This window comes from Pseudorasbora parva, chromosome 14 (assembly GCF_024679245.1).
Source record: "Pseudorasbora parva isolate DD20220531a chromosome 14, ASM2467924v1, whole genome shotgun sequence".
NCBI classification, from domain to species: Eukaryota; Metazoa; Chordata; class Actinopteri; order Cypriniformes; family Gobionidae; genus Pseudorasbora; species Pseudorasbora parva.
In genome coordinates, this window is record NC_090185.1 from 6,711,120 (window position 1) to 6,725,697 (window position 14,578).

The 14,578-nt window shown below is 36.4% G+C and overlaps 1 protein-coding gene and 1 non-coding gene across 3 annotated transcripts in view; one reads left to right on the forward strand and one right to left on the reverse strand.

The window, feature by feature from the left end:
- The window catches only part of LOC137039392 (natural killer cell receptor 2B4), a 33,160-nt gene extending 24,496 nt beyond the window's left edge, over nucleotides 1-8,664 (forward strand). The window contains exons 1-4 of one of the 2 annotated variants that reach the window (XM_067414711.1): nucleotides 2,988-3,043; nucleotides 7,186-7,506; nucleotides 7,587-7,883; nucleotides 7,966-8,664. In XM_067414711.1, coding sequence (XP_067270812.1) covers nucleotides 2,995-3,043; nucleotides 7,186-7,506; nucleotides 7,587-7,883; nucleotides 7,966-8,114 — 816 coding nt within the window. In that variant the 5' untranslated portion in view covers nucleotides 2,988-2,994 and the 3' untranslated portion in view covers nucleotides 8,115-8,664. Of the gene's footprint in view, nucleotides 1-2,987; nucleotides 3,044-7,185; nucleotides 7,507-7,586; nucleotides 7,884-7,965 lie in introns of those variants that run through there. The other variant, XM_067414712.1, reaches the window with a different exon arrangement.
- Nucleotides 4,010-4,084, reverse strand: trnaa-agc (transfer RNA alanine (anticodon AGC)). The gene has a single exon. It is a non-coding gene; the product is annotated as a tRNA-Ala (tRNA).
- Nucleotides 8,665-14,578: the final 5,914 nt, after the last annotated feature.

The following is a 14,578-nucleotide window of genomic DNA, read 5'->3' on the forward strand; positions in this document are numbered from 1 at the left end:
GTCATTTTTATTTTTTGATCTTTTTGCTGCAGTCCATAACTTTTTGCTTTTTAAAACTGCATGTATTGCGGAAGAACATTGCAGCCGGAGCTACTTCTCTCTGTTAATTTCTATGGCGAGTCACGCAGGGACTGTGCTCCTCCGCGGCGGTGCCTACCAGTCTGGCCTGAAATAGTCCCGATATAAACACTTATTATAAGTGTACCATAATGACCTGTTATATTTGAGTGAAATAATCCTTTAACCAGCAGCTTAAGTTATCTATTTTTAGATGGATTGTCATTTAAGAGAACCTGTTATTTCTGAGTGAAAAGAATCCTTTAACCATTATGGTCTATTTATGGAAGCCCGTTTCTGCCACTAAATAAAAAGAATAATTAGGCTACGACATTTTATCTTAGAATTCTGACTTTTTTTCCCTCACAATTGCGAGTTATTCTGAGATATAAACTCAGAATTGAAGCCACAATTCTGACCTTTTTTCTCATGTTTGCGAGTTATAAAGTCAGAATTCTGTGATTATTGTGATATCTTTTAGACGCAGAATTGCTTGCTGAGATATAGCTCTCATTAATCAAAACATTGCAGCCTAATATTTCGTTTAACTCCAACAAATGCTTGAACCCAAGCAAAGACGATGAGGTTTTTAAATTCTGTACTCACCTTTCAAGAGTAAAAGGAAGACAAATAGGCCTACAACACGGTTCATCATTCTGATGTAGATCAGAGTAAAATGTGGTAAAGATGCCGAGTGGCTCAGGGGTTGCGTCCTCGGTTTAGCGTTCAGGTAGCGCCCCTGACAGCGACAATTAGCCTATTCTATTGAATTAGCCCATATTAAACAACAACAGGGATTTCACTGGTGAATTATATTCTTAACCAATGCTGGAATTAAATCGGCGAGAAAAAGTTGGGTGTCAGGATGTTCCTCAGATAGCTACTTATACTGGGTGTCGGCTCACGTGACCGGTGGCGTGGTTTTAAAATATGATCCAGTGATTGTCACTCAAAAAAACAGGGCTTACTACTGTTACTGAATTCTCTCTCAATAATACCACGCAAACTCTGTCACGTGAAAAAATACTATAGGCCTAGTATATTATATAATAAACATAATCTAGTAGGCTAAATATATTGTTTTTGAACCATATAGTAGTGTAGTAGGTTGTGGGAGTGGTTAACGTATAAGCTACTCGTAATTAAATTAATGTGCACATGATGCGGGTGAACCCTGATTATTAATGGAATGGGTGCGGGACAATCGAGAGAGACGGTGTGAATTGCGTGTGCGAGGAGCTCTCATTTGTGGGGAACGCTAGACGGCCGCTCGGGACAAATAGTGTCTCCGGCGGTGAAGATAGTCAGTTAGTGGGGGGCAAATGTATTAGAGAGTTAGGGGTTCAAGCGCAGGATAGGAGAGCTCTTTAAAGACACAGAATGAACTGTAAGTGATCTGACCCGCACCCGGACTGTGGAGGATACTGAACCGGAGAGAATAATTTAAGCCTACGTGATGCAATCGACAAGGGGAACCCGAGTGTCTTCCCTGCTGACGTGATCCCGTCCCCGACTGCACCCATAAGGGGGGTAACGTGTTTTAAAGTGTTGGGTTTTAACTAATAATAAAGTAATTGATTGTAAACTGCCATCCTGGTGTAGTGTTCTCTGCCTCCATTAGCCTATCCGGTTACAGTAGGAATATACAGTAGGCTACATTAACAATGTGTAGTAAATAATATAGCCTACTACAATTTACAGTAGTGTATGGTATTTTTGAACCATACAGTATGATTCAAAAATACTCTCTAGTAGCCTATTTACTAGAGTAATTGTACTGTAATCTATACTATAATATAGCCTAGTATTTTTCATTAGACTGTTTCAAGGGTTCCTCTCTCAATGTTACCAAGTAAAATGTACAAACTAAAAAAAAACACAACACAAGTCCCTTTAAGCAAACTAATTGTTAGAAAGGTTTAGAAAGTTAGAAGGTCAATAAAAACATGTAAAAGTCCTTGGAAGGTGCAGCTTATCCACAGCCTATATGGCATGCAAAGCAGGATGAGCTTCGTCAGTCTTTATTGGATGGAAATACGAGACGAGTGTTGCTGCTGGAAGCAGCTTTAGGCCAACAGGGGGCGCTCATCCTGTGGTCTAGGTGTGTTTTAATCTGCAGTTCAACCTAATGACCACTTGAGAATAACGATGTACAATATGACTTCTTCTCAGTCCATGTTGGCTGGCATGTTATCAAAACTGACCCCAAAACAAACTCACAAGTTCTTATACAAAAGCATTTGGTTGATAATTAACAACAAATGTGGTATTGTAAGTTGGTTTCAGCTTCCACACATTATATTAGCCTACAGCATATCAACAGAAGATCTTTTAAATGCACTTGGTGCCACAGCTTGAGTCAAACTGAAACCTGCTGTGGTTTGATTTCATAAGACCTACAGAGATGTGTGGGTTTTATTTTGTTGAGTGGACAAGTTGTGCATGTGTCGATTGTATGTCCTATGTGGCTAGAGTGCTTCTTCCTGTCCTGATAACATTAACATCACAGACTGTTTTCCTGTAACTCAATGCAGGTTAACTGTTAAACAAAGTAGCAAATCCTTCTACAATAATAGGCTATTTAAAGTGTCAGCCCCAATGATCATTTACTATTTAACATACAAACAAATGAGAAATTGCACTTAAGGTTTGTAGATATTTGTAAGATATTGAGAAATTACTTTTATTAATATCAACAATTTTGAAGGGTCTTTACATTGTAACATGGTTTCATGTCATAACTAATCAAAATTATATTTTCTCCCACCCGTTAAATTAATAGGCAAATAAGGACTAGAATAACACATGCAAGTAGAACAAACGCAATCACAGTTAGTGTGTGAGCACGGGGGTGGACTGGAAAGTGTGTGTGGGGAGGGATTCACACGTGGTCACATTTCAAGTTTTCTCAGACCGTATAGACAACTGTGGGGAAAAATGCTTCACGGATTTGTTTTCTTTTGTTTGTGCTTCTGGCGTCTCGTTGGTAAGTTAAAATGTGTTTTTAGCTTTTCAGTTCAATGCGGTTTTTATAATGGTGTTGAAATATAAATGAGTTATTAACAGTTAATATAACGGTTTTTGCGGTGTCTGGCAAGATACTCAACTGCTTTACTGCTACCCAGCTAAAAACAAATATGTCCTTTAAGAAATGTGTGAAATATGTAATTTATGAACTTGTAATTTCCTGAAAATGTTTTTTTTTTTTTTTTTTTTTTTTTTTTTGAACATTCACGTCCATTTTAAAAAACATTTATCGTGGTTAGAATACGGGCACTTTTTTTCTCATTTCAAACACTTCCTCCAGAAATGTTGTCAAATAAACCAATTTTTATTCAACTTTCCATCTACAATATCTTCCATAACTACAAACTTTAAAGCATCAGTTCCATATTTACTTCCTGTGTCAATGCAGCTTTGTATTAATTATTTTGACTTCTCTTTCCGTAAGATCCCAATGACTTGAAAATAATTAAACTTTTATATTATAGTGCCAAATTTATGGAAGCTTGTTTCTGCCACAGAATTATATCTAAACTCTGAATTGTGAGGAAAAAAGTCAGAATTGTGAGTTATGAGTTTCATGATTGTACCAAGTGTTGCCTATTACCCATGTTTCCTGTGTTCTTGATCGGATCTTGTCCATTGTTGGATGTGTCGTTGATGATTCTCCTATGATTCCTGGCTTCTGCTCCTTGTGCTTGGATTGTTGTTTGTTTAAATATACTCTATATAGAGGGATATACATATCAGTTTTGTGCACTCGCTTTCAGTTTTAGTCCCAGAACTAAGAGAAGACCACTTTCAAGACTTTTTAATTTTTATTTTTGGTTAAATGAGCCCCTAAAATATACTCTTGAAGCTACAAACACCTGGCGACCTCTGCTCTCCTATGCCAGTCTCATCTATTTACATTTATGCATTTGGCAGACACTTTTATCCAAAGCGTTCTTGCTTTCCCTGGGAATCGAACCCATGACCTTGGCGTAGCTAGCGCCACGCTTTACCAGTTGAGCTACAGGAAAGCTACTATTTAAAGTCCCATGGTCCTAAGTCCAATGGTCTAAACTCTTTCAATTCCGGTGGTCTCAGTGCTTCCAATCCATGTGGTGCAAAGTTCAGTATTCTCAGCACTCCAGTAGTCCCTAGGCCATGGGTCTCAGCACTTCCAAGTCAGGTGGTCCTATAAGTTTCATGGTCTCAAGTCAGGATGTCTCAGCACTTCCAAATCCAGTGGTCCCAAGTTAGGTGGACTTAGCGCTTCCAAGTCTGGTGGTCTCAGGTCTCAGTGCTTTCTTGTCCAGTGGTCCCTGTTCAAGTCATCTCAGTGCTTTCAAGTCAGGTGGTCCCAAGCAGAGTCCTGCTCGGGTTCGGGTGGACCCGCACATTTTGCGGAAACAGGTGAAAAACATCCAACTGTGTCGGATACGGGTGCAGGTCGGACAAGGGGGAAACACGGGTCTAATACGGGATTAAAACAGTCACGTGCGAATGTAAAAATGTAGGCCTATGCATATTTTTAGGAACACATCTACAAAAATATGTCTTGATTTTGAACAACTTCCTGAGTCGCCCACGGACAGGCACCGAATGCCACCGCCGGTGTGCGTACACTCATTAAAAATAATGTGTTTGAATTTTAAAGACATGGGGCGGTGCTGTATTTACTTTTGTATGACTTGGCAATAAATGTGTAGGCCTATATAATGTTATATGGAAACTGATTTTATTTCGGGTGTTGGTCGGGTGTCGGTTCTATTTTAAGCGGGTCGGGTGCGGATTTTAATTAGTGCTCTGTGTCGGAAAACGGGCGTTGCGGATTTACAAAATCGGACCGTACAGGACTCTGGTCCCAAGTTAGGTTGTCTCAGCACTTCCAAGTCCAGTGGTCCCAGGTCCTGTGGTCTCAGTGCTTTCAAGCCTGGTGGTCCCAAGTGTAATTGTCTCAGCACTTCCAAATCAGGTGGTCCTGAGTCCATTGGTCACAAGTGGTCTAAGAGCTTCAATCAATCAATCAATCAACTTTATTTATATAGCGCTTTTACAATCACGATTGTGTCAAAGCAGCTTCACAGTGTCAAACAGGATAATATTGCGACAAAATTAGATTTGGCTGTACAGTCGTACTGGAGAAAACAGTGATGTTATCAGCTTATTTTAAATTATCATATAGCAACAATGTTGGCAGATCAGTATTTAAGTTTATAGAAGTAAATAATACCTAATTCATACATTTTATTTGTATAATAAGTTGAATAACTTTAATCATATTTTTAGTGTCCCCAACTGAGCAAGCCAAGGCAAAGGCGACAGTGGCAAGGAACCAAAACTTCATCAGGGCGTGATGGAGAAAAATAAACCTTGGGAGAAACCAGACTCAGTCGGGGTGCCAGTTCTCCTCTGGCCTATTAACACACCGTGTAAGATTATTATTCTGGCAACCTTACAGGTCAGAAATCATATTAGATCGGAATATTCAAAATTTCAGGGTATCACGGAAGAGACAGATTTATTTGGAAATAAATGATGGGATGGGGCGTCGATTACACAAGAGTATGAATACATGAAAGATCGGAATTATTGCGCCGAAGACGGGTTTTGAGCATGTCGTGCCAGTGAGGCAAATTCAGAGGAGACACCAATTGACACGGCTCAGCAGACACTCCAGGATGAGCTGGTCATGTCCAGGCAGGTCCACCATCCGATCCGGACAGGGCCCAGATCCGGGATAAACCTCGGGAAAAACAGAGAGACAACATTAGCGTAGATGCCACTCTTTTTATGATGTAACGAGTACATCAGGTGTTATGGGAAGTGTTCCCGGTTCCGGCTGACCTAGTTAATGCAGCCTAACAATCAGTCAATTGAATTGAATAATGAAAGTTAAAAATGTTCTATGTGTATGCCATAGTAAAGAGATGTGTTTTTAGTCTAGATTTAAACTGACAGAGTGTGTCTGCTTCCCGAACAATGCTAGGAAGACTATTCCACAGTTTAGGAGCTAAATAGGAAAAGGATCGACCGCCTGCAGTTGATTTAGATATTCTAGGTATGATCAACTGGCCAGAGTTTTGAGACCGCAATAGACGTGATGGAGTATAATGCGTTAAGAGCTCGCTTAAGTCCTTCAAAGCTTCAAAGTCCTGTAGTCCCTAGTCAGGGGGGTCTCAGCGCTTCCAAGTTTGCTGGTTCCATCATCTTGTGTGTGTGTGTGTGTGTGTGGGCTGCATACACTGTAAAATTTCTTTTTTTTTAGGCATTTATATAGCGCTTTCATATGTTCTACTGTATACACAAAGCGCTATTCACTCATGACAGGGGAGCTCTCCTTAACCACAACCAGTGTGCAGCTTCACTTGAGGGTGATAGAGCCAATTCAGTGGATGGGGATTATTAGGAGGCCATGATTGGTAAGTGCCATTCGAGGGAATTAGGCCAGGACACCGGGGTTACACCCCTACTCTTTACAAAAAGTGCCATGGGATTTTTAAAGACCACAGAGAGTCAGGACCTCGGTTTAACATCTCATCTGAAGGAAGGAATGGCCAATGAGACCGTCCCTGAACCCTTGTGTTTTTGTGTTTGGTCATGGAGCATCTGGAATCTGCTCCCTAAAGGGGTATCTGTTAAATTTTTTGTGTACCTTGTGTTTCTGTTATTTGGACTTTCTGGTTGTATTCGGCCTGGTTCTTTTCCTGTTTTCTGCTTCTAATGCCATGTTGTCGTTCTTGTTTATTAGTTCCCTGATTGTTCCCTGAGTGTCTCGTTTGCCTATTACCCCTTGTATATATAGGCCCCATTGTTTCCTGTGTTCATGGTCAGATCTTGTGTGTTGTTGAAGTCCTCAGTTGATTCCTAGTTTCTGCTCTTTGTTCTTGGATTTTTGTTTGATATAATAAAAAAATAAACTGCATTTGGATCAAAGCAAAGCAGTTTTTACCAGCTTCAGTCAGAATTGTGACAATAAACTTGGAATTGCAAGAAATAAAGTCAGAATCGCAATATATCAACTTTCAGTTTTGAGAAGTCAGAATTATGTGACAAAACAATTTGAACTGAAACTATGATCCAACAGGGTTACTTCAGTACTTTAGTCTGTGATTGAGAAAGTGCTCCTGTGTGTTTCAGGTGTGTTTGGTGTTGAGGCAGATGACATCGAGTTGATTTCAGTGATGGAGGGCGACTCTCTCAACCTACATACTGGTGTGAATAAAATACAAGAGGACGATCTGATAATGTGGACGTGCGGAGACTATTGCATCGCTAAGCTCAACATATCCTACCAAACCATCTCTGAAAATAACGACAGATTCAAAGACAGACTGAAGCTGGATAATCAGACTGGATCTCTGACCATCACAGACATCACAACTGCAGATTCTGGGCTTTATAAAGCACAGATGATTGGACATAAGGTTTCGAAGAAATCCTTTAATGTTACTGTCATTGGTAAGTACTGATATAGGTAGGGGATCTCTAAAAATTATATTGAAATCACAATTTATTCATGTTTCTCTCATTTTTTCCAGCCCATCTTCCCATTCCTGCCATCACTAGTTATTGTCCTCAAAATCCTTCTTCAGGATCATCGGTGTCCAAATGTGTGCTACTGTGTTCGGTGTTGAATGTGAGTCATGTGACTCTCTCCTGGTTCAAAGGAAACAGTTTATTGTCCAGCATCAGTGCGTCTGATCTCAGCATCAGTCTCTCTCTACCTCTGGAGGTGGAATATCAGGATAAAAACACCTACAGCTGTGTGCTGAACAATCCCATCAGCAACCAGACTCAACATCTGGACATCACTCAACTCTGTCGGCCATGTTCAGGTAGCATCAAACCATCAGTTCAACAGCACATCAGAAGCATATCATTTTATATACTGATATTTTCTGCTATTTTTCCCTTCAGAATGTGTCTGCTGCTGTGGTCCCACTGAAGCTGTGATCCAATTGGTCCTCTCTGCTCTGGTGGGCGTGGCTACTGTTGTTGTTTTGGTTTATGACATATCATCCAGAAGAGCTGAACAGAAAAGAGCTCGGAAATCATCTTCAAACTGAATTAGCCTACTAAAACGGGAGTGAAATACAAAATGTTGTGTTCAATTTAGAAAAATATTGAAAAAAGAGGGTTTAAAACTCTATAAATACCCCCTAAAACATGGCATTCAGCTCATAAGATAACCTCTTTTACTACTTAACATCCGTTTCTGCCACAAAATAGTCTTTTCTTTCATCTATGCTATGCTTACTAAACATTTTCTTTTGTTTTTGTGGTCTGTAGGTAGTAGACCTGTATCTCTTCCTGTCAACACTTAACATGCTGACATGCCAGTGTTTAGTTTTGCAAACTTGTGACTTCTGAAGAACCTGCCCTTTAGTGTGAGGACATTGCCCCTTTAATGTTGTTACCCACAGGCTTCAGAAAGTTTTCTCAGCTAAGCTACAGGTATTAAACTTTTGAACTTTTGCCGCACATTACACACCTTTGATTGAAAAACAAGTTTACTTCGTAAGCAACCCTCAGTAAAACTCCTTTCTGGTAGGATGAGACCTGTTATTTTACAGAAACCTGATGGAAATATATGCATATGTCACTGAGAGACTTATAATAAATGTGGAAATAATTGTAACAATCAGAGGTTGTGTGTTTGTGCAATTATCAATTACGTTTTTATCTCTTACAGAAAAGACCGTTTACGTAACATTCAGTGTAATGATTAATTAAACCACCTTAATTAGCTCTGAGGAGATTGCATTTGACATTTGCCCGTTTTAATTGACAGCCATTTTGTGTGATTCAAATGGGCGGGGCCAGTCGTGACTTTTTTCTATTCTCTTATTGTGCTGTTAATAATCTTATACTGAGGTTCACAAAATTAATAACTGGTGTCATATCGATCAAATAAACACAATTGAAAACACACATTAGCTTTTATTTTATAACAATCTGTAAATATAACATTTTCATACCAATTAAACAAACATTAATTTTGGAATAGGGCAACCTAATGGAGGGTTAGTTCACTGTAAAAAAAGTGTTGGTTTTTGTTGGTATAACTTGAGTTTATTGAAATGAAACATTTGAGTTGATACAATGAAGGAAATTTGTTTAATAAATAGAAACTCAAAATATTATTGTATCTGAAGCACAGAAAAAATTTGATAAATCATAAACAATAGCACTATTTGGCATGTTTCACTGCGTCATCAGAAATAAAATGCACACAATTACCCAATATGCTTACAAAATCTTTTAATAATATTTTAATAAAGGTTGTCAAATCTCAAAAAATGCCATTGTATTAACTCAAAATTTTAATTTCAATTAACTCAAATACTTTTTTACAGTGTTGTAACTATCAAGGTTTAACACTTTCCACACATGCCAGGATGACGAAACTTAGTGTATTTACTAGTTGCAATATCAACATTATTTATGGATTATTTTTTGTGGATTTGGCTACAGGTAAGTTTCTTGCACCGACGGATTGTTTGGCTTCATAAGACCTCAATTCAGGAGTCACGGTATTAAGTTAATTTATGTATGGTAGCCAATGTATTATGACTATGAGTCACCAAGTGTCATGGTATCAGAATTTTTTTTTTTTTTACCTTAAAGAACTGAAAAATTGGCACGGTAAGGCAACACTATTATGAGTATGGCTACCCCCTTATACAACTAGCCAATTACAAAAGCTGTACAACATTTGTTTTAATGCTTTAACAACAAAAAAGCATGTACAAAACCATATCTTAATGTATAACAAAACACATTTCACATGCCTCAACATGAAGGAACAAGAAAAAATAAAAGAGAGGGTACATAAGCATTAGTTTTCATACAAATATATATAAAGCATATATTTACATTTGTACTACAATGTAATGTTAAAACATAAAATATACACAATGTAGTTTTCGCCGCTAGGGGTCACTGACCTCTTCAAAACAATAGCAAAGGTGTAGAATGATGACACATACCGATGGATCTAATAATGTTTATGGGGAATCAATGTTTATGGATGATTGAATTCATTCATGTTTTTTAACATCACTGTGGTATGAAGCGGAGCACGATTAGCCTACTAATAAGAGAAAGATAAATATCTAATTTCTAAAACTGAAATAGGAATCAATGATACAAAACACTTAAAGGATTAGTTCCCTTTTAAATAAAACTTTTGCTGATAAATTACTCACCCCCATGTCATCCAAGATGTCCATGACTTTCTTTCTTCATTTGAAAAGAAATGAAGGTTTTTGATGAAAACATTCCAGGATTTTTCTCCATATAATGGACTTCAAGGGACCCCAAACAGTTCAAAGTCCACATGAGTTTTAGGGTGCTTTCACACTTGGTTCGATTGCCTGGACCGAACCAGAGTTCGAATCACTTCCGCGATTTAGTATGATTGCGTTCACATCAGCAACGAACCGTACCAGAGTTCACATGAACTGTACCCCAGACCACCTTTTAAAGCGGACTCGGGTGCGCACCCGATTTCATGAAAGACTGCGTAAACATCATCCAAACCAACCGAACTCTTACGTCAATCGAACCCGTGTGTGCACCAAAAGTGCTAGTGTGAAAGCACCCTCAGCGCAGCTTCAAGGGCTTTAAACGATACCAGGCGATATATAAGGGTCTTATCTAGGCAAATGGTCGATCATTTAAACAAAAAATAAAGTAATTAATTTTTTATAAACACAAATACTCGCCTTACTCTGTGCTTTGATGCGAGTTTGTGGTGTCACGTAATAAGCAATTACGCTGAAAAGGTCACGCTTTGGTCATTAGGACCTTAAACCGTTTGGGCTCCACTGAAGTCCATTATATGGAGAAAAATCCTGGAATGTTTTCATCAAAAACCTTAATTTTGTTTCAAATGAAGAAAGAAAGACATGGACATCTTAAATAACATGGGGGGGAGTAAATGATCAGCAAAAGTGTATTTAAAAGTGAACTAAGCCATTAAGCTTTCTGTATCAGTGATTCCTTTTTCACTTTTAGAAATTAGATCTGAGATTAGATCTAGGTGCAGAAATTATCTGTATTTATCTGGCGTTGATTGGATGCCATCCCAGTTTGTCGGCTAGACACGTGAGGACTTTGTTGTGTCTCCACGTGTATCTGCCTTGAGTGAGGCTTGGTCTTACAGCCAACCAAGATGTGCTTGAATGTTGCAAGATTTGTACACAGGGGGCAGGAAGGGTCCTTTCCAAACCATAGCTGCAGGTTTTTGTGGGAGAGGGCAATACATCATACGTAGCTCGAACGATGAACCTCAGCTTGTTGGATTCCATGATCTGAAGTTCACTCCATGTGAGTTTTCTCTTCTCGACAACCTCCACGTCATCCAGCGACTGTGGATATTTTAGAGCATCTATCTGCTTCCTCCTGTTGGTGCACCTCCTCTACTACCATGCTTCAACGTTTAGCTGCAGATGCTTTTTTTCCAGAGAGGTGTTACAATTCCAAGGCCAAAGCTGGCCTTGTTGGACGTGGCCCACTATGTCATGGTGCAGATTTGGCCTGTAGCACGGCTGTGGCTGGGGTCCAGTTCTTCCCTGTTGCTAGGGCAGGAGCGGCACCTCTCACCACGGGGTCCCGGGAGTCAGTGAGGAAAATGTCCAGTCTCACCTTGGTACACTTGAACTCTTCCACCAAACTAGAAATTGGCAATGCCACGGCCTCATTGCTGTAGAGTTTATGTAATAATTAAAAAAAATTCAACTTTTATGTTATAATATCAACTGTCGTAATTTAGTATTTGTGTCCATTTTGACTTTATGTAATAATATAATAATTTCACGTTTATGTAATAGTATCCAGTCTTTATTTATTTTTGTCCATTTTGACTTTATGTAATTATATAATAATTTAACTTTTATGTTATAGTATAGTTTTGCAGTTTAGGATTTTGGCCAATTTTGACTTTGTGATAATTGAAAAATTTCTGTTGCAATTTAGTATTTTTTTCCATTTTAACTTTATGTATTGATTGTATATTTTATTATTTTATGTAATAGTATACCGTGTCATAATTTTGTATTTTTGTCAATTTTGAATTCCTGTGATAATTGAATAATTTCCACTTTTGTCATAGTATTCACTGTCGTAATTTAGTATTTTTGTCAATTTTGAATTTGTGTAATGATTTAATAATTCCACTTTTGTCATAGTATACACTGTCGTAATTCATTATTTTTGTGAATTTTGAATTCATGTGATAGTTGAATAATTTCCACTTTTACGTCATAGTATGCACTGTCGTAATTCTGTATTTTTGTCCATTTTGAATTTATGTGATAATTGAATAATTCCACTTTTATGTCATAGTATACACTGTCGTAATTCAGTATTTTTGTCCATTTTTAATTCCTCTGATAATTGAATAATTTCCACTTTTACGTCATAGTATACACTGTCGTAATTCATTATTTTTGTCAATTTTGAATTATGATAGTTAAATAATTTCCACTTTTACGTCATAGTATACACTGTCGTAATTCAGTATTTTTGTCCATTTTTAATTCCTGTGATAATTGAATAATTTCCACTTTTATGTCATAGTATACACTGTCATAATTCAGTATTTTTGTCAATTTTGAATTCCTGTGATAATTGAATAATTTCCACTTTTTTGTCATAGTATACACTGTCGTTATTTAGTATTTTTGTCTATTTTGAATTTGTGATAATTGAATAAATTCCCTTTTATGTCATAGTATACACTGTCATTATTTAGTATTTTGGTCCATTTTGAATTTATGATAATTGAATAATTGAACTTTTTTGTCATGGTATACACTGTCGTTATTTAGTATTTTTGTCTATTTTGAACTTGTGATAGTTGAATAAATTCCCTTTTATGTCATAGTATACACTGTCGTTATTTTGTATTTTTGTCCATTTTGACATTATGTAAAAAAATAATACTTCCACTTTTACGTCATAGTATACACTTTTGTAATTCATTATTTTTGTGAATTTTGAATTCATGTGATAGTTGAATAATTTCCACTTTTACGTCATAGTATGCACTGTCGTAATTCTGTATTTTTGTCCATTTTGAATTTATGTGATAATTGAATAATTCCACTTTTATGTCATAGTATACACTGTCGTAATTCAGTATTTTTGTCCATTTTTAATTCCTCTGATAATTGAATAATTTCCACTTTTACGTCATAGTATACACTGTCGTAATTCATTATTTTTGTCAATTTTGAATTATGATAGTTAAATAATTTCCACTTTTACGTCATAGTATACACTGTCGTAATTCAGTATTTTTGTCCGATTTTAATTCCTGTGATAATTGAATAATTTCCACTTTTATGTCATAGTATACACTGTCATAATTCAGTATTTTTGTCAATTTTGAATTCCTGTGATAATTGAATAATTTCCACTTTTTTGTCATAGTATACACTGTCGTTATTTAGTATTTTTGTCTATTTTGAATTTGTGATAATTGAATAAATTCCCTTTTATGTCATAGTATACACTGTCGTTATTTAGTATTTTGGTCCATTTTGAATTTATGATAATTGAATAATTGAACTTTTTTGTCATGGTATACACTGTCGTTATTTAGTATTTTTGTCTATTTTGAACTTGTGATAGTTGAATAAATTCCCTTTTATGTCATAGTATACACTGTCGTTATTTTGTATTTTTGTCCATTTTGACATTATGTAAAAAAATAATACTTCCACTTTTACGTCATAGTATACACTTTTGTAATTCATTATTTTAGTCAATTTTGAATTCATGTGATAGTTGAATAATTTCCACTTTTACGTCATAATATACACTGTGATAATTCAGAATTTTTGTCGATTCTGAATTTATGTGATAATTGAATAATTTCCACTTTTACGTCATAGTATACACTGTCGTAATTCAGTATTTTTGTCCATTTTGAATTTATGTGATAATTGAATAATTCCACTTTTATGTCATAGTATACACTGTCGTAATGCAGTATTTTTGTTAATTTTGAATTCCTGTGATAATTGAATAATTTCCACTTTTATGTCATAGTATACACTGTCGTAATGCAGTATTTTTGTTAATTTTGAATTCCTGTGATAATTGAATAATTTCCACTTTTATGTCATAGTATACACTGTCGTAATTTCGTATTATTGTCCATTTTGAATTTATGTGATAATTGAATAATTTCCACTTTTACGTCATAGTATACACTGTTGTAATTCAGTATTTTTGTCCATTTTTAATTTGTGATAATTGAATAAATTCCCTTTTATGTCATAGTATACACTGTCGTTATTTTGTATTTTTGTCCATTTTGAATTTGTGATAATTGAATAATTGAACTTTTTTGTCATAGTATACACTGTCGTTATTTTGTATTTTTGTCCATTTTGAATTTGTGATAATTGAACAAATTCCCTTTTTTGTCATAGTATACACTGTCATTATTTTGTATTTTTGTCCATTTTGAATTTGTGATAATTGAACAAATTCCCTTTTTTGTCACAGTATACACTGT